The sequence below is a fragment of the Mobula hypostoma genome, chromosome 2 (assembly GCF_963921235.1).
Source record: "Mobula hypostoma chromosome 2, sMobHyp1.1, whole genome shotgun sequence".
NCBI lineage: Eukaryota > Metazoa > Chordata > Chondrichthyes > Myliobatiformes > Myliobatidae > Mobula > Mobula hypostoma.
The window spans coordinates 118,130,387-118,144,384 of NC_086098.1; the positions used below are offsets into that span (position 1 = coordinate 118,130,387).

General features: G+C 41.4%; 1 protein-coding gene across 11 annotated transcripts in view; it reads right to left on the reverse strand.

Moving 5' to 3' along the window:
- znf318 (zinc finger protein 318) overlaps positions 1-13,998 on the reverse strand; it is a 103,634-nt gene that overhangs the window by 67,437 nt on the left and 22,199 nt on the right. For all 11 annotated transcript variants that reach the window (XM_063040517.1, XM_063040519.1, XM_063040516.1 and 8 more), the window contains exon 4: positions 814-2,148. In XM_063040517.1, the coding sequence (XP_062896587.1) occupies positions 814-2,148 (1,335 nt within the window). The remainder of the gene's footprint in view (positions 1-813; positions 2,149-13,998) is intronic.

Consider the following 13,998-nt stretch of genomic DNA (forward strand, 5'->3'; position numbering starts at 1 on the left):
CACTTAATGTGGAGTTGGAAAAGTATCTGACAAATCGAGAAGTGGGTGATACAGAAAAATGGTACAGGAGTTGAGCCAACATTTGGTAAATCAAGGAGGGGCATGTTGAAATAGTATAGAAGTTAAGGCCAGCAGAGATCAGCTACAATCATAATAAGTGTTGAGGCAAGCTTGAAGGGCCTCTTGGTCCTACTTACATGTGTTTGCTTCCTGCCTTTTTAGATTATCTTCCTCAATCTTCATTATTTTTATTCTTGTACATTTGCATTTTTTCTGTGACTTTCTAACTGCTTCGTTATTTTCCCATTTCTACACCTTTGGTGTGCTTCTCATATTCACATTGTTCTCTCCTCGTTCTGGTTCACCTCCTTTTCCTATTTTCTCTCTACACCATTATCCTAATTAGACACACCTCACAGGGCAATATTCCACACCATTTCATTTAACCAAATACTGTTGAAAACTAAATCAAGGATCCTTCTCTCACAAACAGTACACGGTAATCCTGAATCTGCAGTGTCCATTCAAGCTCATCTTTTGATTCAGTGCTAAAGCCAAATGATGATCCATTTTCCTTTACCAAAATATCCACGAAGAGCTGCACCAAAGCACAGCAGAGCCCACTCTTCCTGAAATCTTCCTTCGGGAAACCAGGTCCTCCACAACAGTAAATTGTGTTAGCCATGCACAGGACTTTGGTCTAATTCATCTCTTATCGACAAAGCACAATTAATATTCTCAGTTTAAATTGTCGGGAAAAAAAAAAGCACAAAATTTAATTTTCTCTTAAATACACAAGAAACAGCAACAAACCTTTCGTTTCTGCTCAGCTTTTCTTTTATCTTCCTCAGTAGACTTGGACATCAATCGGTTTGAGGACGATTCTGGGGTTTGGGTGGGTGTAAGAGTTGTCTGCACTCGCACCAGCACTGACTCCTCTCGTTTTTGGTCCACGGTTTGTGTGGGATTACTGACTGTTTCAATGACCCTCAAATTTGGACGGGAGACCTTTGATTGTGGCATCATTACTACGACTGGACTACTTGGTTCACTGACCTGTGGAGGTGGGTATCTTGGCCAGGCAGGAGTTGTGTATGCGAGATAAGGGTTGTACTGATTAAAAGCAAGTGGTGGAGGATTTAGCGGATAGTTTATTGGAGGTAATGCAAATTGACCATAGGGTGGCATGACAAATGCTGATGATGGAGTAGGCAATAAACCAGACTTACAGTTTATTGAATTAGTTGGAGCAGGATACAGTGGAGCTGCCCTCTCAGGCTCTTTGGCCTTTACATTTGTTTCTCTTCTGAAAGATTCCTTGCTCTCTTTCAAACCTGGGTGAGAGATATTTTCTTGTTTTGACAATTTCATTCGGGACTGCAGATGAGGCTCCAGTGATTTTGTATCATTTCGGGTCCTCAATTTATCCCAAGAGCCAGAATTATGGGAATCCAAAGGGCTATCAGGTGACTGTGTTGAAGATTTCTTCCCGTGAAGGCGCTCCTGAGTACGAGCTGCCAATTTGCTAATCTCTGAAACACCAATATCGAGGCCAATAGTTTTCAACAGATCATGGATCTTTTCATACTCTTTATCAGTCTTCCCCATTTCTGTACTGGACAATCCTTCTGGCAGATTGGTTTGTCTTAGAGGAAGAAGGTTGTTGAAAGAATAAGATGGTCTAAATTTGCGAGAACCAGTCTTGTCTTCCTCAAGCTCTCCATACAGGAACCTTTCTTCATCATCTATATTTGGAAAGTTATGTTTCCTTTCTTGGAAATTGTTGTCAACCTCTGCCAATAGGCCAATTATACGAGAGAATCCACTGTTTCCCTGACTGGCTTGCTCATGTGGGAGTAGGAAATCTGCACCACAGACCTTATTCTCAGAAGGAATTTCCAATTCTGACTTTGTGGTATACTTAGCTGGAAGCTCCCGTTCAAAATGGAAGTTAGTATTTGTTAAACCAGAGAGTCCAGCTTGCTCAGTAATTCGATGCATTTCTCTGTTGTCTCGCATGAAAGAGAACTGTTCGGCCTCGGGGAAGTTCAATTCTTTCTGTGGCAACCGCATGAAGCTTTGTGATGGAGGGTAACCATCTCGACGTTCAGCCTTTTCATTCACTGTGACACCACAATATTCATCAAACTAAAAAACAAAGTTGCCAAAATTAAGAGTTAGCACAAATCACATTTTCACATTCATATTCACTTTTTTTTTAATATTTAGCTATTCTATGTTATGGTCATAGGCAATCATTTTCTAAGCCGAGAAAAAAATCTGCACACACCATTACTGTGCTGTACATATTCTTAGCTTTTATGTTGATAGCAATCAAATGGCAACCTTTGAACAACTAAATTAAAGGCATTGTAAAAGCTGCATCTTTTGCTTTGCTTACTTGTCCCACACTTCTAAATGGACACTTAATGCTACCTATCAGTAGTTGATTCATTCATTTATTTGGAGATACAGGTTTCCACCGCCAACCGAAGGTAGAGCGTTCCTATGAAACGGTTCGTAAGCCGGAAGGTCGTAAAGCGAAGAAGCAATTACCATTTATTTATCTGGGAAAAATTTGTGAGCATTTGCAGACCCAAAAATAACCTACCAAATCATGTCAAATAACACATAAAACCTTAAATTACAGTAACATATAGTAAAAGCAGGAATGATATGATAAATACACAGCCTACATCAAGTAGAAATATTTTTCTAGAATCATTGCCTGCACTGTTCTCCGTAGCAAAAATCTCATGCAAGCGCTCTCGGCAAAAACACGGCGCAAGCGCTCTCCAGTAACCTTTAAGCTGTGAAGCTGCCAAATCATACCAAATAACACGTAAAAATACACAGCCAATATAAAGTAGAAATTATGTATGTACAGTGTAGTATCACTTACCGGAATTGGGAAGCACACTGATGATGGTGTGTTAGGCTGAGTTGTCGGAGATTGGAGTGGTGCAGTGGCCCCCACCCTCCGGGCCAATGACTGTACTGATCCGCGAAGCATACAGGGGTACAGCGGTGGCCGGGACACACTCAGCGCACCTTTAAGAAAAAATCTGAAATAAACAAGCTAATTAATTGGGCGCCACCCAGCACGTAAATGTCGGCCCAGATCAGAGGTGACGCAATCGGCTCTAATCTGGGCCGACATTTACGTGCTGGGTGGCACCCAATTAATTAGCTTGTTTATTTCTGCTTTTTTCTTAAAGATGTGCTGGGTACATCCCGGCTACCACTGCATTCTCCGCGAATCGGTATCTGTCCGCGGCCTGGGGGTTGGGGTGGTGGGACACTGAGATGTCATCTGTTTCCATCAGGGCAGGGAGGGCATCTTCTTCTATGTCTGCCTGCCTCGACGTCAAAGGTCGATGTTCGTTGTCTGCTGTGGCTGATTGGAAGGCTTGCTTGACTGCTAGCCTCACGCATTTTTCTATCATACCGTTCTTTGTAAGCACTCAAACCATCCTGCAAATATGCCCTAAACCGACGTACCCTTTCAAAATTAAAGTCATACTTTTCTGCAATCGCTACAGCAAAAATCTCACGCAGTTGCTTCACGTTCAGTTCCTGGACGACTTCACTTTCAGTCCGTTCGCTACTACATTCGGTTTTGATTGTTATCCTTCCAATTGCATCAGCTCTTCATCTATCAGTTGTTGGACATGGGATGCCAAAACCTCTTCAACATCATCTTCATCAACTTCCACAAGCCAAACTCACTTTATCCTTACTTCGTTCACCACGATCAAAACGCTTAATTATGTCTAGTTTTACGCTAAGTGTAACACCCTTACGAGCTCTTTTAGGCTTTCTGATACCTTAGAACTCATCTTGCTAATGGCTGCTCACAGGCACGTGTTTAAGCAATGCCGGCGAGAATGCCATTCCGAATCCGGGGGAGGAGCGGCTGCTCCGGGCGCGCACTGCCTTTTCTTGTATCAATGAAAACACCTTCTGTTAGCAAAAACAGGGAACTAATGTGTAGGTCTTTCTTAACAGTGAGGTTTTGTGAAGCGAACGTTCGAAAAGCGGGGGACAGCTGTACAGCATAGTAGGCCCTACCAGCCCAAAGAGCCCACCCCGTCCAATTACACGTGACCAATTAACTTACTAACCATACGTCTTTAGAATGTGGGAGGAAACCCACACAATCACAGGGAGAACGTACAAACTCCTTACAGACAGTGGCATGAATTGATCCTGGGTTGCTGGCATTGTAATAATGTTATGCAAACTGCTAGGCTACTGTGCTGTCCCAACCTTTACTACTGGGAGTCAAAAGCAAGGAGTGAGAAACGTAAATAAAGTTCTATCTCTTACATAAGTAACATTCAAACCCAGAGACTAGCAACTTAGAGAACTGCATAATTTTTCGTATACAGGTTTGCAATAATCAGTTTTGAATTTTTAGAGGTATGGAGTAATATAGCACAGTAGTCCTTCAGCCCTGATGAGCTCAATGCCTTTCATTCTCACTTTAACCAATAAAGCATTGGAAACACCTTCACAAAACCCCACAGCCCCGATGACCCTGTGATTTCAGTCTCTGATGCATCCTTTAGGAGGGTGAATCATTTAGCACAGATGGTATACCTAGCCAAGCACAGAAGACCTGTGCCAATCAACTTGAAGTGTTTACGAACATCTTCAACCTCCCACTTCAGCATTCTGAGGTACCCAGCTGCTTCACGCAGGCTTCAGTAATAGTGATGCTCAAGATGAAGGTGGTATCTTGCCTCAATGACTGACATCCACTGGGATAAAGTGCTTCGAGAGTTTGGTCATGAAGCATTTCAACTCCTGCTTGAGGAATGACTTGAATCCGCTTCAATTTGCCTACCGTCACAAGTCAAGAGCAGATGCCATTTCATTGGCCCTTCACTCCACTCTGGAACACATGGACAATGAAGATGCATATATCCAAATGCTCTTCATTGAAAACAGCTCAGCATTCAACACTTTAATCCCCTCAAAACTAATCCCCAAGCTCCAAGACCTGGGCCTTGATAGCTCCCTGCACAACTGGATCCTCAATTTCCTCACTTGCAGACCCCAGTCAATATGGATCGGCAACAGAACAGTACAGGAAAAGTGTACCACTTTGATAATGAATTTCCCTTGACATTGAATATTCACTGATTTTTTTTTGAATGCTACTCAATCTGTTAGGAGCTTCCAGTAATATATATATTAAGAAAACAAGCTGCTACAGGAAATCAGGTCAGGCAACATCAAAAGGGGGAACAGACAGTCAGCACTTTGGGTCAAGGCCCTTCACCTGGACCAAAAGAGCAGAGGGGAGACAACAAGTATAGAATTGTGGTAGGAATAGAGCAGGAGCTGCCAAGCAAGAGGTGAGAACAGACTGATGAGCAGATGGAGGCAAGGGGAAGACCAAAGGGCTGCAAATGATCAAATGTGAAACTGATGCCCCCCCCCACAACCAAAAACACTCCTCCCATTATACCCATCTGCCCACTGCACTTCCTTTACTTGCTTCCTTTTCATCTTCCCTTATCAGATTCTATAATCTGCAGCCCTTTCTTCCCCACCACCTAGGACCTTTCAGCCTCAATTTATTTTGTCCACTTTTGCATTACGGTCACTGAAACATTCTCGAAAGCCTATTCACGACAGAAATGTAGCAAAGTGCAGTCAATTTCCAAACGATGATCTCCCACACAATTCAGTACCATTATGACATTTTTTTTTGTTCTTTTAATTGGAGAACATCAACTGATTCCTGATGTTCTTCAAAACAATATCAGAGCATATGTTATACTCAATGCTTACAGGGCTTTAGTTATGAACATATGAATTAGAAACAGTTTAGACTACTCTATCCATCATCTACAGTACTGGGCAAAAGTCATAGGCACCCTAGGTTTTTTTTAAAAACGTAAATTTTGTTTCAGATGTTTATTTGTCTTCTGCATTAGTATGTCAGTAGAGAAGCACAAAATTTTGTAAGACAGTAACATATCAAGTAATTGACCACTTTTCAAATAAAAACTTGATTACTTTGTGGATTTGTATCCAGTGCATGATTAAACAAAGATAACAAACAGGTGCAAACGATCAATGACAGAATTGAATAAAGTAAACAGATTAACTAAAACAGAGATGGATATAAAAGGAATCAAATTTGGCAAAGGACAACCAAACTAAAATATTGACAGTCTAACCTTCAAATCAAATCTTACACCATGGCAAGAGTAAGCACAAAACACAAGGTGGTTATCCTGCATCAGCAAGGTCACTCCCAGCAGAAATTTTGTGGTAGACAGGAGTTTCAAGATGTGCTGTCCAAGCTCTTCTGAAGCACAGAGAAACGAGCAAGGTTGAGGACCAGAAATGCAGTGGTCAGCCATGGAAACTGAGTGCAGGAAACTGATGTCCCTTCTAAATCAGAAAACGTTCTAAATCACTGAAAACGTTGCTTCCATTTCCAACATCATATCTCTGCGAAGTGGGGTTTTTTGCAATGAATGCAACAAAAACTAAATTGCAGAATGCACTGGACATTGGTGTGTTGCAATAATTTTATATGTTCATACGAGGAAAATATGTGCTGTGTGTTTAATATTAAATTCGCTAGATAAACCCTTTTAGAAACGAAATTGAGGGTATTAGCCACTTATAAGCGACTTATAGTTGACTTATCACCTATATTCCGGTCGTGACTAACACACAGCACCCCCCCTCCCCGCCGGTCCGCAAGAATATTGTCAATATTAAACTGGTCCACGGTGCAAACAGAAGGTGGAACCAAGGCAGTACAAAGACAAAAAAGGTAAATAACTACTGAAAGCCGAATACCAGAAGTATACATCAAATAATTTTAGGTTAAAGCCACACAAACTGCTCAGCCAAACCTGCCCTGCAATACAGCAGCTGATCCTGTCCCTAATATCAAATTTCCTGTCCAATCCCCACATTCCAATTCCTTAGAGTTAGAGCTTCTTAACATCTACCTCAAATTCCTTTCAGAACGACACAGGTCTAAAAACTCATCCCTGTAGTTGATAGGTTTGTAGCAACCCCAAGACAAGAATACAGGGTAAGAAGGAGATAGTAGTGCTTTTGAAGTTTATATGAAGTCAATTTGAAGGCCAAGAACACAATACTGAGAACAATATTGGTATGGTTAAGATTTCAAAAGGTGGTGGTTTTAGAAAGATGCAGTAGGTAGAACTTGGATCAGGGACCCCAAGTTCATGAAAAATAAAAGTTAACATGCTGGTAATTTACAAGTAATTAGGAAAGCTAGTGAAATGTTTTTATTGCAGGTTATTGGGAGTAGAAAAGTAGGGATTACACCTGGAATAATGTACGGTTTTGGTGTTCATTTATAAAGAACAATATGCTTACATTGGAGGTGGTGCAGAGAAGGTTCCCTAGGTTGATAGGCTTGACAAGTGAAGAGCAATATGCATTTCCACTCATTGCCGCGAGGAAACGATATGATTTGGCGATAGGAGTCAGCTGCACCTTTCCTCATTCCCTGTCACGCACTATTGAGCTTGAACACATGCGAGGTCATTACGCATGCGTCATCCATGTCAGCGCGGGAAGGAGATCAACTCCTTGAGCTTGCAAATGACGGCGGGCTGAAAAGCACGTTTGACATAATATCTCTGCCGGCATTCTGGATCAAAGTCAAGACTCAATATCCTGAGATAGCCACGAAAGCACTGAAAACGTTGCTTCCGTTTCCAACATATATCTGCAAATGAATGCAACGAAAACTAAATTGCGGAATAGACTGGACGTAAGGAACCTCCTTCGAGTATCGCTGTCTCCCATCACCCCTCGATAGGACCGTCTTGTTGCAGGAAAACAAGCCCAGAGCTCCCACTGATTCAGCGATATTGGTGTGTTACAATAATTTTATATGTTCATACGGGGAAAATATGTGCTGTGTGTTTAATATCCAAATGTTACTTAAAATGTTATGATGCTATTGACTTATATAACCATATAACAATTACAGCACGGAAACAGGCGATCTCTGCCCTTCTAGTCCGTGCCAAACGCTACTCTCACTTAGTCCCACCGACCTGCACTCAGCCCATAACCCTCCATTCCTTTCCTGTCCAAATACCCATCCAATTTTTCTTTAAATGATAATACCGAACCTGCCTCCACCACTTCTACTGGAAGTTCGTTCAAACCTTACTTCAAGCTCCCCTGTCCTTCACTATATTCATGCAAGGAAAATATGCGCTGTGTTTAATATTAAATTCGTTAGATACACCCTTTTAGAAACGAAATTGAGTATATTAGCCACTTATCACCTATATTGCGTTCGTGATTAACACCCCCCAAACAGAATCGCCAAAAACCATTTGTAGGGAAAATCGGCACGTACACGCATGCGCACTGGTGCCTGCGCAAGGCTTCATGGTCATTGTAACCTTTCTCGAGGTAAACCCAATGTATTTGACTGCTACTCTTGTTTGTTGGCAACCCTACCACCCCCCACCCCCCTCCCCCGGTCAGCCGGTCCGCAAGAATATTGTCAATATGAAACCGGTCCGCAATGCGAAAAAGGTTGGGGACCCCCGGTTTAGAAGAAAAGCAATCTTATGGAAACATGCAAAATTATCATGAGGAAGAATTGTGAGAGGATGCTTCTTCTAGTGAGGATTTCTCGAATTAAGCAGCGTAATTTCAGAATAAGAGACTGTCCATTTCAAAAAGAGTTGAGAAAGAAACTCTTCTTTCAGACTCAAATCTTTGAAATTCTCTATGCCACAGTTGTGGAGGAGTTATCTTATGTATTCAAAGAAGAGAATGGCAAACATTGAATGATGGGAACATAAGGTATGGTGAGAGCACAGGAAAGTGAAGGCCAACTTTGAATCAATCATGATGTTATTGAATGACATAGCAACTAGCCTACTCCTGCTCCTGTTTTCTATGTCTGCATCTGTAATTGGTGGTACCGTCCTGTGATCTTGGGTCAGGTCGGGTCAGGTCAGGTCAGGTCTGATGCCTGCAAACGACGTAGCTAAACCAGAAACTGTAACCACAAAAAGAAATGCCACCAACTGCAAGAATGGGGAGTTTGTACAAAAGCAATTTCTGTTTACCAACTACAGAGTAATGTGCAGCTCCGCACAATTTCTGGGTAACAGGCAAGCAATCTGGCAAAGGGTCAGTAGAGGACTCGAGATATTTTTGAAATAAGAGCTCAGTGCCTTTGGCATACTTATGAAAGCTGATCCCACATCTCCAGACTTAGAAAAGAATTGGGAAAGCCTTGCAAACGAAGTTTTCCTAAAGTAAGTACAGATGGTCTATAAGGGGCAATCACACTGCTAAGTATTTCACACTAATTCAGGGGACAGTATAAATCAGTAAAGTAGAAGGGCAGATAACAGAGTTAAAGAGACAAACAACACAAAAAGAGGTTCTTTAGCCCATTATGTCTAACCTGATCATCATGTACGATCTACATGGATCTCATTTGTTCTGTAACTTACTATGACTTAGTGATTCAATTACTTGTCCAGATGTTTCATATCTGTGAAAGTACCTGCCTCAAAAATGTCAGGCAGTGCTTTCCAGATTGTAGTCAACCTGTGAGTTGGCATATTAATTCCACTATGGCCAGTCCCAAGCTTGGCTGCGAAAGGAGGAGGGTTGGGCATGGGGATAGCAATTCCATCATATAAAAAAAACAAGAGCTGCAGAAATACCAACAGAAACTCCAAAGACGTCATCCCTGGGAGAGAAAGGAGAAGATGGGATACACCTGGGGACAACTTGAAAGACTGGCTCAGGACAAGGGACTCTGGTGAGCTAATGTAGCCGGCCTATGTCCCAGTAGGGGTGATCGGTTTAAGCAAGATAACATAATCATGGGAAACTGCTAGTTTACATAAAGACTGGGCAAACCAAATGAGCAGTAACAGAGCAGAAGGTTAATTCCTGGAATGAATAAGAGATGATGTCAGTAGGTGGAACCAAGGTGGAAACCAGCCACCGGTTGAAAATCTTTAGTCCAGCACCACCAAGACCTGACTGGTACCAGACCACAGAAATTGCCCCAAATCATCTTAAAGTAGGGCAGCTGTTCTTTTTAAGTATTGGCACCCCTTCAGGTCATTCTAGTGTTCCAAGAACTGTCTGCAATCTGAAGATTTGCTGAGATTGTAAAAGTTGCCTTGGTGAGTTAATTAGCTACAGATTCACAACATGACAGATCACGAGTTGCCAGACTACAGCTTGAGTATTTTATATCTAGCATTGATTAGTAATTAATTAGCCAAGGATCCTTGAGTGAAATGCACGCATAATATGATGCAGTTTTATTTCAAACATGAAAATGACCAGTTCTGTGTGAAATCAGGGTTTCCATAGATACTCGAATAGCTCAGACAGAATGGAAGGCAGTAACCTTTTTAAAAAGAGAGCAACTACTTAACCTGACAATAACAGTATTGAAAATGCTGGAACCCTATCTCAATGTGCACTTGTGAATGTATAAATTAATATAGATTTACTCACATAAAAAATGGAAAAGGTTATACATGTAAAAAAAAGTTTGTGTATTACTTGTGAATACCTTATCCAAATAAAAATAAAATTAAAAAAAAGAAAATGCTGGAATCCATTCAGGAAGTGGTAACAGAACACTTAGAAAATAATTTTAAAGATCACTGGAAATAGTAAGTCAAGTGGCAACTGTGGAAAAAGAAACTGAGTCACCATTCCAAACCAAAGATCATCTGTTAAAACCAGGAACACGTTGGTGGTCGGCATGTAAAAAGGCAACAATATTCAAGGATTTTCATGTAAATGGAGCATGAAAGTAGGCAGCAAGTTGCAAGGATAGAGGGGAGATATTTTGAAGAAAGGAATAGAAGTAATTCAAAAGTTGTCAGCATGTACAGTGGAACAAGGTCAAAGAAACCGAATACAGGTGCTCCCCGCTTTTTGAACCTTTGCTCTACAAAACCTCACTGTTACGAAAGACCTAAATATAACTCCATTTTCGCTAAAAGATGTTTTCACTGTTACAAAAAAAAGCAGCACGCACCCCGAGCAGGCACTCCTCCCCCCGATTTGGAACGGCATTCTCGCCAGCATTGCTTAAACACGTGCCTGTGAGCAGCCGTTTACAAGATGAGTTCTAAGGTAATTAAAAAGCCTGAAAGAGCTCGTAAGGGTGTTACACTTAGTGTAAAACTAGACATAATTGTTTCGATCGTGGTGAACGAAGTAAGGACAACGTGAGTCTGGCTTGTGGAAGTTGACGAAGATGATGTTGAAGAGGTTTTGGCATCCCTTGACCAAGAACTGATAGATGAAGAGCTGATGCAATTGGAAGAGGAAAGGATAACAATCAAAACCGAATGCAGTAGCGAATAGACCTAAGTGAAATCGTCCAGGAACTGAACGTGAAGCCACTGCATGAGATTTCACTGCAATGATTGCAGAAAAGTACAACTTTAATTTTGAAAGAGTACGTCGGCTTAGAGCACATTTGCAAGATGGTTTGAGTGCTTACAAAGAACTGTATGATAGAAAAATGCGCGAGGCTGGCAGTCAAGCAAACCTTCAGCAGACGACGAACCTCGATCTTCGACATCAAGGCAGGAAGTCATAGGAGAAGATGAGCTGCCTGCCCTCATGGAAACAGACGACGATGAGATGACACCCCAGTGTCCCACCACCCTAACCCCCGGGCCGCAGACAGATACCGATTCGCGGAGAATGCAACGGTAGCCGGGAGGCACACAGTACATCTTTAAGAAAAAAGCCGAAATAAACAAACTAATTAATTAGGTGCCGCCCGGCACGTAAATGTCAGCCCAGATCAGAGGCGATTGCCAATTGCGTCACCTCTGATCTGGGCCAACATTTACCTGCCAGGCGGCACCTAATTAATTAGCTTGTTTATTTTGGCTTTTTTCTTAAAGATGTGCTGGGTGCGTCCCAGCCACCACTGCGGTCTTCGCGGATCGGTATTGGTCGGTGGCCCGGAGGGTGGAGACCACTGCACCACCCCAACCTCCAACGACTCAGCCTAACACACCAGTGTGCTCTGCGCTGTCTTCCCGATTCCCGTGATACTACACTGTACATACATTATTTCTACTATATAGGCTGTGTATTTTTATGCGTTATTTGCTATGATTTGGCAGCTTCATAGCTTAAAGGTTACTGGAGAGCTTGCGCCGTGTTTTTGCCGAGAGCGCTTGCGTGAGATTTTCGCTACGGAGAACAGAGCAGGCAATGATTGTAGAGAAGTATTTCTACTTTATATAGGCTGTGTATTTATCATATCATTCCTGCCTTTACTATATGTTACTGTTATTTTAGGTTTTATGTGTTATTTGGCATGATTTGGTAGGTTATTTTTGGGTCTGCGAACGCTCACAAATTTTTCCCATATAAATAAATGGTAACTGCTTCTTCGTTTGACAGCCTTCCGGCTTACGAACCATTTCACAGGAACGCTTTACCTTCGGATGGTGGAGGAAACCTGTACAAACTTCAGAAGAAATACAAGAGGGCGTAAAGGTAAAGGAATGTTACCAAAGACCAAGTGAAAGAAGCAGTGGAGCTTTGCTGCCATGAAGAATGGCTAAGACAGCAGAAATCACAATATTAGTTACAAACAGCTACTGCACATTGATGAAGGAGCATTACGGAGACAATGGATAAAGGAATGAAGATGAGAAATAACTAATTCCAGTTTTAAACAGAGCAAGATCTGGAACACTTGGCCGAAGTTCAGATGGATATTGAAATGACCGAGAATAAGAACCCAGATAATCCAGTATCATGGTAAATGCTTCACACATACATTTTTTTTTATTAACTTAACCTCAACTGCCCAAATTCTCGATGTCCTGATCACAGCTGTTCCAAATCTATATTGGCAACCTTGTTACTTAAAATTGCCCTGGAGTCAAGATGCAAGACCCCATACATCAGCAAGGCCTCAAGTTTGAGACATACTGTACCGGCAGGCCAGAACACGCTCAACCTTCAAAGCTAGTCTAAGCGTTGCCAGATAGTTGTGATTGTTTTTCAATGTTTCTGGTGTCCCTAACATTCCTCAATAATCTAAATTTAAGGCACCAAATGACAACAGTTAATGTAACGCTCCCATCAGGAATGACTGGGGAAACTACCAGCTCAAAGAAACAATCTGATTTCCCCAAAGAACATTATCTTTTGAGACATGGTTTACCACTGTTACCTAAAGCTAAATGAGAGGCATTTCTGAAATTGTACTCACACGGCAGTTTGTCCAACTGACATCACCCTAAAGGATACAAGTTTATCTAGTGCATTGGACTACGGGACCAGTAAATGACTTTAAATAGAAAAGCATTTATTGGCCGAAGACAATCAATTTTGCTTGTCCTACAATGCAGAATCGTCATTAACGCTCAGTTATGGCATGTACCCTAAATTACTGCCCAGGCAAGAAACAAGAGAGTATTATGATTCTATGAAAACAGTTGAAACTCATGTTTGTCCCTGAACATGATTAACCACCTCCCCACAAACTGTTGGAGCAACAAGATACATAATGCAAACCCTCAAGTCTGTTCAATCATTCAATGAACTGACAGATCTCTATTTCTCACATTGCCCAAGTTGGTTTACATCTTTCAACACATTCTTCTAACAGAGACCAAAAAACCTTTGTTAGAAAAAAATTTAATCATAACTTTTTTAAAAAGGTAGTAGTTGGACATCTCTGCCATCTATCACATGGGGCATTTCCTGATTTAATTCCTAAAAGGGCCCGTCTCTAGTTTTAACATCAATATAATTTTTGAAATAATTATTGTCAAGGCATATCCCAAAACCTGAAGTTATAATAAATGCATGTAAAACTACTTAAATATAAGAAATTTAGATAAGTAATTATATTTATGTTCTTTGATTTGGAACTTAAAAATGTTGATCTTCCAATCGACCTCACTGTAGCTATTGGCACTTTATTTATCTGCAGTGTCT